Source organism: Betta splendens, chromosome 4 (genome assembly GCF_900634795.4).
Source record: "Betta splendens chromosome 4, fBetSpl5.4, whole genome shotgun sequence".
Classification (NCBI taxonomy): domain Eukaryota; kingdom Metazoa; phylum Chordata; class Actinopteri; order Anabantiformes; family Osphronemidae; genus Betta; species Betta splendens.
In genome coordinates, this window is record NC_040884.2 from 28,194,514 (window position 1) to 28,207,581 (window position 13,068).

At 44.0% G+C, this 13,068-nt stretch overlaps 2 protein-coding genes across 7 annotated transcripts in view; one reads left to right on the forward strand and one right to left on the reverse strand.

Moving 5' to 3' along the window:
• LOC114853282 (cadherin-24-like) overlaps positions 1-9,484 on the forward strand; it is an 18,725-nt gene extending 9,241 nt beyond the window's left edge. For all 5 annotated transcript variants that reach the window (XM_029146486.3, XM_029146489.3, XM_029146487.3 and 2 more), the window contains exons 6-14: positions 1,383-1,564; positions 2,256-2,512; positions 2,609-2,745; positions 2,895-3,016; positions 4,825-4,942; positions 5,036-5,344; positions 5,489-5,678; positions 5,784-6,171; positions 6,665-9,484. In XM_029146486.3, coding sequence (XP_029002319.1) covers positions 1,383-1,564; positions 2,256-2,512; positions 2,609-2,745; positions 2,895-3,016; positions 4,825-4,942; positions 5,036-5,344; positions 5,489-5,678; positions 5,784-6,171; positions 6,665-7,528 — 2,567 coding nt within the window. In that variant the 3' untranslated portion in view covers positions 7,529-9,484. The remainder of the gene's footprint in view (positions 1-1,382; positions 1,565-2,255; positions 2,513-2,608; positions 2,746-2,894; positions 3,017-4,824; positions 4,943-5,035; positions 5,345-5,488; positions 5,679-5,783; positions 6,172-6,664) is intronic.
• Positions 9,485-9,632: 148 nt separating this feature from the next.
• On the reverse strand, positions 9,633-12,158 carry cltrn (collectrin, amino acid transport regulator). Of its 2 annotated transcripts, none has more exons than XM_055508125.1 (6): positions 11,894-12,158; positions 11,408-11,466; positions 11,225-11,310; positions 10,977-11,093; positions 10,445-10,639; positions 9,633-10,356 (listed from the first exon to the last, which is right to left on the reverse strand). In XM_055508125.1, exons 1-6 carry the CDS (start codon positions 11,958-11,960, stop codon positions 10,242-10,244), a joined length of 639 nt encoding a protein of 212 aa, XP_055364100.1. In that variant the 5' UTR covers positions 11,961-12,158; the 3' UTR covers positions 9,633-10,241. The 2 variants fall into 2 exon arrangements, with proteins under 2 accessions (XP_055364100.1, XP_029002331.1); XM_029146498.3 differs by having other exon boundaries at positions 9,633-10,359; positions 11,894-12,149.
• Between the last annotated feature and the right edge of the window lie 910 nt (positions 12,159-13,068).

Below are 13,068 nucleotides of genomic sequence, written 5' to 3' on the forward strand. Positions count from 1 at the left end.
GTATTCTCCCTCTTTTCTATTTGCTTCTCGACCTGTTTCCTGGTTCTTCTTCCATTCTTTGCTTGCTGTCGTTCAACTTAATGTTTAGTTCTGGTGTTGATATATTGTGCCGCAACACAGCGCTTTGTGGAGGCAATTTAATATTTTCAAATGGCAGCCGTGTGTTATTCATTTGGCAATCCCTAATGATATATTTCTACCCTCACAGTTTTACTTAAGGTGATTATTTACGATAATCTCGCAATTTAATCTACGGCTCATTTAGCATGTTCTTGAATGCAGCAAGCGTGATTTTCAGATGTTGTTCATTATGCGGAGGATTTGAATGATTAACAGTCAGTGTGGCGTACATGCTCAGAATAAAATGGAGACGTTCCTCCGAATGTGCAGGATCACAAGCACGCAGACGTCTTTACGTACTGTAAGTCAGAGAGATGACACAAGCTGACGCACATCACTGGGTGTCTTGTGTTGCCTTCTAAGTGGAGAGACTGTGATCCCAGCAAAACAAAACTAGATGAGTTCAACAAACCTCAGAGTCTTGGTTTAATAAGTGGAAGTGAGGTTTATATAGTATATTTCTGAGATGTTGTGCTGTTAAGGGCTGTCTGGTACCTGTGCAACCAGAGCAAGACCTGGGTTTGCATGAGCAGCCACACCTGGTCCTGGTGCATTGGGCTCAAGGCTGCCTTTTATCACTTGTTCTTAACATTATTTTTCTGAAAAGAATTTTGAGGCACAGCCAGGGTCTTGAGGGGGACCGCAGGATTTATTCTCTAGTTTTTTAGCAGCTGAGATGAGAATCATCGCCTCCGAATCTGTGACCATGGTTCTCGAGCCCAGAGGGAAGGATGGAGCATGAGATTGAAAGATCCCATATGATCTTGACTTGAGTTCTTTTCATTTTGATTTCTTTGGTCAGTAAAATCTTCACGGAACTGTAAATAATATATTGTACTATTACAAACACAACAGTGTCTATAAATTGTTGCCTGATCACGATCATGTAGAGTATTTATGTCAAACAAAGGATATTTTCTCTGAAGAGATTCCTTCCTAAGTGATGGAGGACAAAATCCGCAGTCAGTACAGAAATGTGGTGTTCAGTTGAAAGCTTAAAAGAAGCTTCAGAAGTCCGAGCATTTGGAAGTGGGTAACTTCCAAGTGCTTTTAATACCAAAAAAGCCTCTTGTCTATCCCGCAGCTCTGTGAAAGGACATGCACATCCAAACAAGTATCATTGAAAGAGACCTGCTCGATTTGACTCATTTAAATATATATTACTTTAAGAATTCAACAACTCAAGGGCTTTGTGTATTTATTCTCTATTCTCGTCTTTTGCCAGTTTTCAAAAACCATAATCATTGTTTGCCTCTGTACAGGTGCGTGGTCGTTCTCTATATCTGAGCTTGCAGCACCAGGTGTGGAGGTGGGCCGTCTCACCGCCACTGATCCTGATCTGGGGGAAAATGCACAGCTGGAGTTTACCATTCTGGACGCCGAAGAGGCTGAAACGTTCAACATAAGCGGAAGAGGCAGGGAGGCTGTCATCGTGCTGAACAAGGTGTGTGTGGACATGCGCAAGCACACACGCGGAGGTGACCGTGTGAATCGCTTTTAAGTTTGTCCCTATCGACGTGTGTAATGATTATGGAGGATCTAATGTGACGTGTAGCCTAAACAAACACATAATGAGAAAAAGATCCGATATGCAACATCCCAGAAGATTAAGCACGTTTGCTTCGGTTCGGTATTGCAAATTAATTTTATTTAGTCAGTTAAACACTTCGATACTCCGCTCACACACCCTGCGTTGCTGACAGGTTCAGACTCCCCAGGCTCGACAGAAAGCAATTAATGGAAAACAATGAGCTAATAGGCAGCTGGTGAAAAATTGCAGCTCATTTAAAGGGGGTAGGCCATGTAAGTAGGCCCAATGTGTCTTAGTTTTAAGGGTTTCAACAGCATTGGGCATTCAAGATAATTACAGCATTGTACGGTGAAGTCTTAAATTAGAAGGCTTTGGAGGGTGAGGTTAGCGCCGAGCTTGATGAGTAATTGCCAAAGAAGAGTATTAGAGGGAGATAAAAGCAGTCTAAAATGGAAGATGTGAGTTATATAGAGGGTTGAAGAAAAGTGAGTATCTCGCATGAATTATGAAGTATATGGTCAGAAATACAGAGCACACATATATATGAATCATACATGAAAGGTCTTCAGTAAAGTGCAGCCTGGTTGCTTCCTCTCCCCAACAGCTGCTGGATTACGAGGCCCGCAATTCCTACACTTTCTCAGTGGAGGTTGCCAACCCCATAGTGGATCCCCGGTACCTAAGGAAAGGTCCCTTTAAGGACCAGGCAACAGTCCGGGTCATGGTGCTAAATGCTGATGAGCCGCCGCGCTTCTCCCAGGCTCGGTACCATCTGGACGTGTCTGAGAACTGCCCTCCCGTCTGCTCTGTCGGCCGGGTCTACGCCGTGGACCCAGACACGGGGCAAAGCACCAATATCAGGTGGATATAATGCCATTGCTCTCTTCTTCAGTCGCACACTCGCTCCACTATCTGTTTACATCCTGCTCATGCTTGTGCCGTGTTTCTGCACCTCAGGTTCTCAATCGATCCCCAGTCGGATCCGGAGGCTCTGTTCCGCATCGCAGCTGACACGGGCTCTATAAGCACAGTGATGGAGTTGGACCGTGAGCAGGAGCAGTGGCATAATATCACTGTCATTGCCACGCAGAGGGGTATGTCAGCTGCTCTGCCCTCGGGTGCTATCAGCCTCAGATCTTAGCAGCATCATATTTCAAAGAGCTCCACCTGGAGTGTGGAGGAAAAAAAAACATAGAAACGCAGTAATAAATCCAGCATTACTGTCAATTTCCTTTTCTTTCAGACAATCTAAATCTTGTGTCAAGGGTTGTGGTTGCCATAGAGACACTAGACCAGAATGACAATGCACCCGAGTTGGACAGACAGTACACAACATCTGTATGTGACTCCAGTGCCCCTGGCCAGGTCCGTACTTTTTCGATTTTCCCTGATCTTTCATTAGTCCTCAGATATTTGTCTTGTTTCATCCATTCTCTTTAAAAGGTACTTTTGAAGGCATCGTTTTCGATTTCATTATAGACCTGACTTTTTTTTCCTACTTTGTTGAATCCATAATGACAAATGGCTATAGTTGATCTTGTGTGTGTGTGTTTAAGCAGCGTTACAGTAAATTTCCAAGTAGTACAGCTAGGAAGAAGCCAAAGCTACAATAATTAGTCATGATAGATATGAATAATGCAGCGGTTTGATGCACATAAAAAAACAGCTCATTAGACAGTTTAAACGTGTCTCCTTGGCTTATGTAACGGAGATGCCAAGCGCAAGAAAGCACGAACGACTTAACGCTACTAAACACTGCAACTAGCACAAAAGGAAAAAAAGGGGGATAAAAATAAATGGCAAGTGAATAAATGAGTCTCATTTCAGAGGCGGTCTGTATGAGAGACCTACAACAAATGAAACAGCTGCTAGAGGCAGTGAGTCCTATCAATGACACAACACCTTATTTGTGATTAATTAAAAATGTAAATGATGAAAGCCCTGTGTTTCATAAAAGTTGAATGGAGGAACATTTATAATGCCAGAACGTGATAAATGAGTAAAGTCAGCCGTGTCGTGGATGGAGAAATGTTCTGAATGTAGACTCTGACTCATTCGCTTTTGTTTCCTTTTGTGTCTTTGTACAATGGAAGATGTAACAAATAACTATACATAAGTAGATCAAAACAAATAACAACTAACTGTGCAGACCGAAGTCATGAAATTGTTTGTAACATTGAACTATCTTTAGTTTCACTTTAGTTCTGACTGTGAGGTAGAACCTTTCTTCAGATTCAAGGTGTGGGGTTTTAATGCAGCTTCTACCAGAAGGAAGCAGGTTGACGAGCTTATGGCAGCAGCGGGTTCTCTTCCCCAGAACGATCTGCAGATGCTTCCACATGAGGGCAGGGAGTTGCCGGTAATGTGCAGGCCAGTATTTATGAGTCTCTGGAGCATCTACTATAACTGAACAGGATGGTTTTGTATTCACCATGTTAAAAAGCAAAGGTGCTTTGGTGCCTCTTCATGTTTTTAGTAGCGCTGGTTGTGCATGAGTTGCCCTAGTAAAGTTGTTTTTAATGTGCAATCGTTTCTGGATATATTAGTATATGTTTGCTTTCCTGTCATATTCACCTTGTCAGACGTTGTGCCAGAAATATTAAAGATGTTCAGAGAGAGGAGGGAGGACAGTTCATTGTGAGCTCTGGCACCAACTTAGATTCTCGTAGCAAAATTGATCGTGTGCATCATCTCTTTGTGATGTGTCTTCTTGCTGTTGCTGGTGGTCATACTGTTGCGCTTCAGTTCTTGGGGTGTTGTTAAGCCTGAAGTTTCACACTAAAATGACAACTCGGTGGTAAACTGATTATTATCCCAGGCATGCTCCAAGCCAGCAGTGGTGCAGCACGAGCATTCTTTGGCATTCTAGTTTGGTGGGTACACAGGAAAATAGGGCTCCCTCGAGGCCTCTGGTGTTTGCAGATCAAGCTGAGTCTGAAGTTTTAGATTGGTCTTTGTGCTGAGGAGACCCTCTGCTTCAATAAAGTCATGCGGGGATCACTGTGCTTAAGAAAAAATAAACATATTGCTTTATAAGTAAAGACATTTTTTTATCATTGTGTCTTTTAAAAGGCCTGGCACGCACCAGCATAGCTTTCACTGTCAATAGTTCCATTAAGAGTCATTTTCTTCTCGTTTTTTGTTTAATACTTTCATGTGTGTTGTTTCTACAGGTTGTTCAGGTTCTGAGAGCCATCGACAGGGACCAGGGAGGGCAGGAGACCCCGGTTCACTTCAGCATCCCTCCGGAGTCGACCTCTGCCCTCAACCTCACCATCAGAGAAACTGGAGGTAGAGCCATTGTGTTCCCATTAAATAAGTGACACCAGCCAAAAGTGGGGCACCCTCTTTGTACAGTGACCGTGTTTCTTGCTGTGTTGTCAGGTGTGACAGCGAGCCTGGTGCTCCAGTCAGCCTTGGAGCCTCTTCCTGGTTTCTCGTCTTCCCTTCTCGCCCTGTATGTGCCAGTTGTGCTGCGTGATGGCGCCTCAGGTCTGACCAACACTGGCACAGTTACTGTGACCATTTGTCCCTGTCTGCGAGGGGGCATGCAGACGGAGGATCGGGGGAGACAGAAGGACAGGACATGGGAGACTCACTCGGTTTGTCTGCCTGTGACCTCCACTTCTCCATCCCTCATATTCAGCTTGGTCACCCTATTAGCCATGCTGGCTTGTGTCACCACTCTGCTGGGTACGTTCAGCCGGGTCTCTGAAGTCTGTGAATCACTGTGACTATGTTATTTGTGACTTTTTGAAAGATGTTGAACAGTTGTGTCAGGTTGCTTCTGCAAAGTCCATGGAGTATGTGGTCATGCGTCTCTTTTTTGCCCTTTAGTGGTGTGTGCACTGTCACTGTCATTGCGCCATCAGAAGCGAGACTCCCACTCACCCTTCGAGGAAGATGATGTCAGGGAGAACATCATATCCTACGATGATGAAGGGGGAGGGGAAGCGGACACGGCAGCTTTTGACATCACAGCGCTGCAGAGCATGCACAGAATACAGCACATGCACAACAGGAACATGTGAGGCCTTAAAAACTAAAATAAGTCCCTCGTCTCTTCCACGGTGGCTCATGGGAGCGTGTTCATGTTCGCGTGCGTTTGTCTGACATTTATCTGTTGGCACAGATGGTACACGCAGCAGAATCAGCCGAGGGCCAGGACGTACAGCTGGAGCCGTAACCCTCACTCTGGCCTGGACCCTCAGCAGCGACCAGGCTCCGCTCCGCTATACGGACGCCTGTGCTACGGCATCCACACACTGCCGGTTGTTAGACAGTACGCAGCGGGGCCACTGGAAGCAGGCCTGCAGCTATCGCAGCTGACCCCCGTGCTCAGCTCGGGTCCTGCTGGCAGTCCCCTCGTCATCCAGGAACAGAGCACCTTCAAGTCTCTACTGCGCTCTCCTGAGACCAGCTCTGGCAGTCATGAAGCAGAGCACGTGCAGATAAAGAACAAAATCACAGACGGTGAAGTCAAACCTGTTGATACAAGAGAGAATCAGGACCAGGCCAAGGTCAGTGGAATTGCATCCTAATAGAAAAACATTAATAGTCAGATACAAGTGAAGGGGCAGCATGGTGGCTTCAAGACCTTATTGCCTTACAGCAAGGATTTGATTCCAGGTGGAATCATTCTGAGTGGTGCTTCTCCAGGTTCCTCCCATGTTCCAACATGCAGTCAGGTTGATTGGGGATTGTCAGTAGGTGTAAAAGGTTGTCTATGTCTCTATGTCTCTGTGGCTGTGAACCTCATTGCAATTATGAAATAATAGAAGCAGACGTTCTTGTAGGTGTTTTTTAATACACAGAATAAAACTGGGCACAAATAATTCAAATACATTTGATCAATTGATTTACAGTCTACTAAAGTCAGTTTAGGTTAGTAGCAATCAAATTTCACAATGCTATTTAAAAATGTTTTTGAGGGCCGGTTTTTGCTTCCATACAGTATATTGTATTTCTTTATGGCTTTCTGAATCACTGAATGTCTCCCTTTTTCTTTAACAGATAAAGTCAACAGAGTTGGAGTCGACACCAGCAGACAACGCTGCAAATGTGACTTACAGTGACCTACATGAGTCCTCGTGCCAAAGTCACACTAACTCCACATCAAACCAGCAAGAGGGACGACCGGGGTCATCGCAAACTCTGATCAGCACTGGAGCCACCAGCTTCTCCGTAGATGACATTGATACTGATTCGTCTATTCCCTCCCTTTCAGAGCAAAATTATCCAACTTGCAGTCAGATCAACTCTGGAAAATCTTCAGTACACCTGAAAGGAGACACGTACAGCATTGTGGGCTCGCTTAATCCAAATAGCAGAGGGACGTGCATGAACGGGACTAGCGGCACCGGGTTGTACCCAGCGGGGGTGCAGCTACTGAGCACGTGCGGACTGCAGAGAAAGGATGTGACAGCGCAGCATTTGCCCTTACCAGGGGTGATGTTTGGAAACAACAGAGGCTGGGCACTGGGGACTGAGCCCGCGAGAACAATAGCCGCCAGCCCACAGCCTCTCCAAATGGAAGAGCTCCTGAATTTCCGTCTGGACCAGGTCACCTTTGACCTGTCGCAGCCGCCCTATGACTCGCTGCAGACTTATGAGTTCGAGGGCCGTGATTCAAGGGCTGAGTCACTGAGTTCACTGGAGAGCGACGGAGAGAAGGACGATGGGAGGGTGGTGGGAGGGATGGAGGAGCTAAACCAGAAGTTTCAGAGGCTGGTGGAGATCATCCAGGAGAGGGAGAAAGAGAAGGAAGGAGGGGAGACACGGGTGGCTGGGGGAGGCGAGACTGCACAGGCTCCTCTCAAAGAAAGCCATAAACAAACCAGGAACAAAGAAACAGAGCAGCAGAAATGGGATTTCTAGACTGCAATAAAAGACAGATTGGGAAGGGAGGACTTGTCTGACAGTGATGGATTTTAAACACAGCAGGGGTGGCAAACTTCAGCGGCGCTGACAGGAGCTTGCTTGTTTTTCCCCCCCTACCAGGAAAAACCCTGGACGCTGACAGTATAGTCAAGACTTGTGCTAGAATCAGTGCACAATGTATACACACCACTATGTTTAGAGAACACGTATGAAATCTGTCACTTTTCACTCTCCTCGTGTAACGGATGTGAATAATGCACTTGGGCTTTCAAGGATAAAAAAAGTTATGAAAAATTAATTTTTTTAAAATATTGATTCTGAGCTCAAAAACCCACATTGTTAGAAAATGGGCCTCATTAAATATTGACTGAAATCGAGACATTTAATATTGATAGTTTAATAGAGGCACACTCACCAGGAATCCCGGGGATCCTGATGCAACATTTGCATCTAAATCGGAGCGTTTTTGAGAACACACCAGCGTAGCGATGCAAGTCCACGTCTTCATTGCCTCTTCGCTAAATGTGGAAATTCATGTTGTGTCTCGCCGTCACCGTTAAAGTAGCAGAACCTGCCCGCTATGCAACTGGACACATTAAAAAAATGATTATCTTGTCACTGTCAAAGACTAGTGTACTGTTGTGAAAGTACAGTAAATAATGTGGATATGTAGATAAAAATTAACATTCGGCTTTATGGTTATTGCTCGAGAGCGGTTTGTCTGCAGGGGAATGTTTACTGGAATTTCTACGCAGGAAATTAAGCATCTGATTATGAAACAGCTGCAGATAGAAGTTCACCAAATACAATGTTCCGCATAATTTAACCCACTCGTGATTATTTATAATTCACCATTTCTGTTTGCTCCATTAGAATTATCTCCAAAGGCGTGTTTGTCTTCCGCCGTTTAAAGGGGAACACACACACACACACACACACACACACACACACACACACACACACACACACACAAGTTGTTCCTGTGAGGAGCCAAGAACAAAATAACCACTCGCTTTGAGATTGTTTAATGTTATTAAGGCAATCTGTCATTTGACAATGACTTATTTCTATTGCTGTTTCACAATGGATTTATTATTCATAATAAGGAGGAGAATAAAATAATCACACTCTCTTTTCAATCTATGGCAGAATTTATCTCATATCCTTGCAATTATTTGAGTTCTCTGTCTCCCTCTGCAGTAAAGATTAATTTGTCAACAAACATTCAAATGATATGGTGAAGTTTGTACAATACATTTGGCAGAAAATCTTCATCATCCTGACAAGAAAAATGAGACATCAGACAAATAGCCCCCCAGAACCATGAGACTGGAATTCAGAGCAAAATGAGCAGGATTCATTAAACTAGTTGTCATCATGCAGAGTGTTACCAGGAACGACAGAGATCGCCTGGTGTTTTACTACAAGTGCATATTGTTGTGAGACACTTTCCTAACAGATCACAGGAACAGGTTTAATCCAACAATGAACTAAATATACTTTCTGTATTAGCACTTCAAACGTAGCCAGAGCCAAAATAGGATAACAATGAATTAAAATATGTTTGATTTACACACCGGCTTTTAAAAGGATACAGAGAGGGCCAATGTGAAGTAGGGGACAGCATCATCAGCAACTCTGAGTGACTGGCAGTGCAATGGTGCCACCTGAAGTTCAATGCATGGACTGCATCCGTCTTTCACTGGCGCATTGATGAAGGCCGTTTACAGGGCCATCTGTTGCCCACAGCACTTTCTGTTTTTTCTACTCAATGGACATCAGACCTACAGCAGCAACATGTCAAGAATGCCGGACAACATTACAGCGGCTGAATTATGCGGAGAACGGCAACTGCTAATTTTAACCATTGATTCAGAGCAATATCACAATCATCTGTGCAGTTTTAATGCCAGTGCAAGTGGTTTTAATTCAATAAAACATGCTGACAAACAAGTGGTTTGTTTTGATGGAAGTCAGGTCACCTTCTGTACCATGTCGAAGAGACATGCACATGGTTCACGTTTCTCTAAGAATAAGTCTCAACAGTCATAAGATTCCTAAGGGGATAATTAGATTCTAATATTAGAGAATACTTTTGAAGTAAGTGTCATATAACACAAAATGTATTACCCCAAAGTGCCTGCAGGGGGCGGTATATTCACGTTTTAAATGGACCATTGTTAAATGTCTTTTACAAATGCCATAAAACAGGCATCATGTGTTTCATTGTGAGTCACACAGCGCCAGTTTGTACACACACTATATTCAGTGGCCAAGCTGTGAATAATTCAGCCTTATTGACAACAAATTCAAACAGTTCACTGATGAGATAAACCTTGTGTTCTGACTCATACATGGAAAGGCGTGAAGCATCATTTCTGCCTGCCATTGTGGTAATAGGCTGAGTCCATAACTCTGGGGGCTTTTCCACTCTCACTGTCAGGAATAAAGAAATATGACAGCAGCAAACAAACAGCCCGAGGATCTGCTCACTGCAGACGTCTGTTCTGGGCAAATCAATCAAAATGGGAAGAAAGACGAAGGTTAAATATAGCAATGAACTCGTCTCTGACCTGGAAACGCTCCCAGGTGGACAAATAATTAACCCAGCTACAAATGAATCACCTTCCAGCTCATAACTTTAAGTGCAACAACCTGGAAAGCTTAGAAAATGGTTTGAATCCTTTCATGGACTTTATATGGAGGCGCTTCACATCTGTGTGACTCTTTCGTTATCTGAGAATGACATGTTGTAAACACCCTCGTTTGCGCTGCCGTTTTCCTCTCGGTGCCTCTGCGTGTGTCTCTCATGAGCCTCCTTCTTCCTGCTGGGATCAAAAAGCCAAAGACGCAACCGATGAAGCTCCTCGCGTCTTAATGCATTTTTTTACGCATCTTAAATCACGCGCTCACCGTTTCCTTTGGACCAGAGAGGAGGCGAGCAGCGCAACGATGCCGGCGGCCACGAGACCCATGACGACGCCGAACACAATGAGCCACGGTGGGGTGGCGGGCTCCACCGGGGCCGCCAGGGTTGGAGATATGCCCACGAACTCCAGGGTCTTATCAGTCAGCAGGAAAGCGCTGTTGATGCGAGGCCTGGACTTCCTAATGAGCAACAAGTTAAGAAGCTTAGAGTTTAAATTCTCTCTGCTTCACATTTATTACGTAATGTAGGTCAAAATGTTAGAAGTGACCGGCACCACCTACTTCTTTGTTCTACTGTACCTAAAGTGCATTAATGCTTTATGGTGGTTTGTGTTTGTTGATGGTATCAGATTTTATGTAGGTATTTACTCTCTCTAATTGTTACTGTGTGTTTTTCATTATCCCATCATTCGCACAGTAAACAGATTTAGCGTCAGCCATGGGATTTACCCAGAAATGACTGTTTGATGTTCCTCATTTCTAACAGTGGCTTTTAATATTTCATGTTATTATTTACCTCACAGCCGACTCCACATCCACCTTACTAATGAGGCGCGTCGCGTTCAGAGGCGACGTCACCACGAACCAGAAGGACACCCTCTGAGTCTCCCCACACACGATGACGTTTGACACTCTGGTGAAGTTGCACGAGAGAGGATGTAACGTCTCTAGGTCAGTCAGTGATGTCATCAGAAAACGAGACGACACCTTTACACTTTTACAGTTACTGTACTGTGCTTCTTCAAACATCATTTTGGTTCTTACTCAAACTGCAGTTCGCTCTTTTGCTTCCTCATGGCATAAGCCAGAGTCGCTCGGAAAAGGAACTTTTCATCCTCATTCCAGGCATACTGCAACAAGAGGTCAGGTAAAGGTCAGCACACAGACCTTGTAGCATTCGAACAGTATGACACAGCATTCATATGGGCAATATGTCACAGCACATACAGCGTCAGATCCCAGAGCCGTTCTGATGCTGAATCGAACTTTGTATCCATCTGAAGTACCTATAAAGAGAAAACATTTTTAACTGTTCTCCACATCTTCTGATTTGAAGCCTCAGGTTTTTAGGAGCAGGCTCCTGCTGCTTTGCCGATAGAGCTGCACAATGACACTGGCCTCACGTAGGAGAGTTTAACATTACCGGCCTCACTCGCTGCTTCCAAATAGTAGGTTCAAACTAGGTTTGAATTGTCACCACGTACAGTAGCATAGAAGTATTCTCATGGCTGATGACTGAATATGTTGGTACGAGGTCAATATCTCAGCCATGTCTAATCTAGATTGGAGCTACATTCCACCAACTGGAGGAGCTATGAGGAAATACAGAGTAGAGCGGTTTTACAATAACACCTCACGTACGCTATATTACAATACAACATATTGTGAGAAACAAATGGTTTACAGTTGAAGGTATTGGGTCTGGTCACTTACCAGGCTCGCACAACTCTTGTGCCAAAGCAGATGACAAAAACAGCAGGAATAAAATCTTTTCAAACATTTTCCCAGAGGACGAGAAACGAACGCATTCAGTGGCTGGAGGAAGAGAACAGTGGAACTTCAAGGGATAAAGTCTGGGTTTAATGGTTAAGCTAGGACACACCTGAATGGTCGATCATCCTTCCGCCTGTCTGAGGGGCAGCTCGCCCTCGCGTGGAAACCGTGAAGTGGGAGCTGCAGAATCAGCCCGTTTGTTTGTTCAAGCGTCCACAGTGCCAGGTCCACGTATGGGGCAACTAATGGGGGAGAGAGAGAGGCAGGAAAACAGCTCAGCTTGTGTGTGTTTGCTCAGTGCCCGACCAAACCATATTTTATGGTATGAAATCAGAAACATGCACATTGAAGTGACAGCAATAACATGTCTGCTCATACGCACCCATGAGCAACATACATGCATAAACATGCATTTCATTCAACAGAGAAAAGCATTTTCTCTCCTAGATGTTTAAATGTAGGGTTAATCATCCATTCTGTCCTGATGACCACGCTTCATATGAGGTTAACTGTTCAACCAAACGTGGTGAGCCAAGCCTGCTGCAGCCACTTATGAGCAACCGAGCTGACGGAAGGCGAAGTTTGCCTGCACACGGGCTTCATGAGCATCATTTAAAAATCCACACGGCAGCTGTTAAACTGTGCACTCGGCCGACAATAAACGATCTCCTGCTCCCATAAAAAGTCCTAAGTGTTTCCCAGTAAACAGACAACACCCATGTAGGGCTGTTACAAACATGACTGTTGCTCCTCTGACGGACATGTTATTCACCATGAATCGAGAAGAACTGAGCCCAGAATTGATAGTTTTGCTGAGTTTACAGTAGTATCCCTTTAAATCTCACCAGTACTTGAATGGATTGCATTGATTGGCTTTAGGTTCTACTCTGAGGAACCTTGGTGTCATTTCTAACCCGGATCAAGATGCAAGATATATATATATATATATATATATATATATATATATATATATATATATATAGATATATATATATATATATATATATATATATATATATATATATATATATATATATATATATATATATATATATATATATATATAGATAGATAGATAGATAAATCTATATAGATAGATAGATAGATAGATAGAT

What these genes read in the sequence shown, in the direction of transcription:
- cltrn (XM_029146498.3), bottom strand. Translation starts at nt 11,960, where the DNA reads ATGTTTGAAAAGATTTTATTCCTGCTGTTTTTGTCATCTGCTTTGGCA. An exon ending in CGGCTCTGGGATCTGACGCT is followed by an intron (nt 11,311 to 11,407) that starts GTATGTGCTGTG and finishes CTCTTGTTGCAG; the next exon opens with TATGCCTGGAATGAGGATGA. An exon ending in TCTCTGGTCCAAAGGAAACG is followed by an intron (nt 10,360 to 10,444) that starts GTGAGCGCGTGA and finishes TTTTGATCCCAG; the next exon opens with CAGGAAGAAGGAGGCTCATG.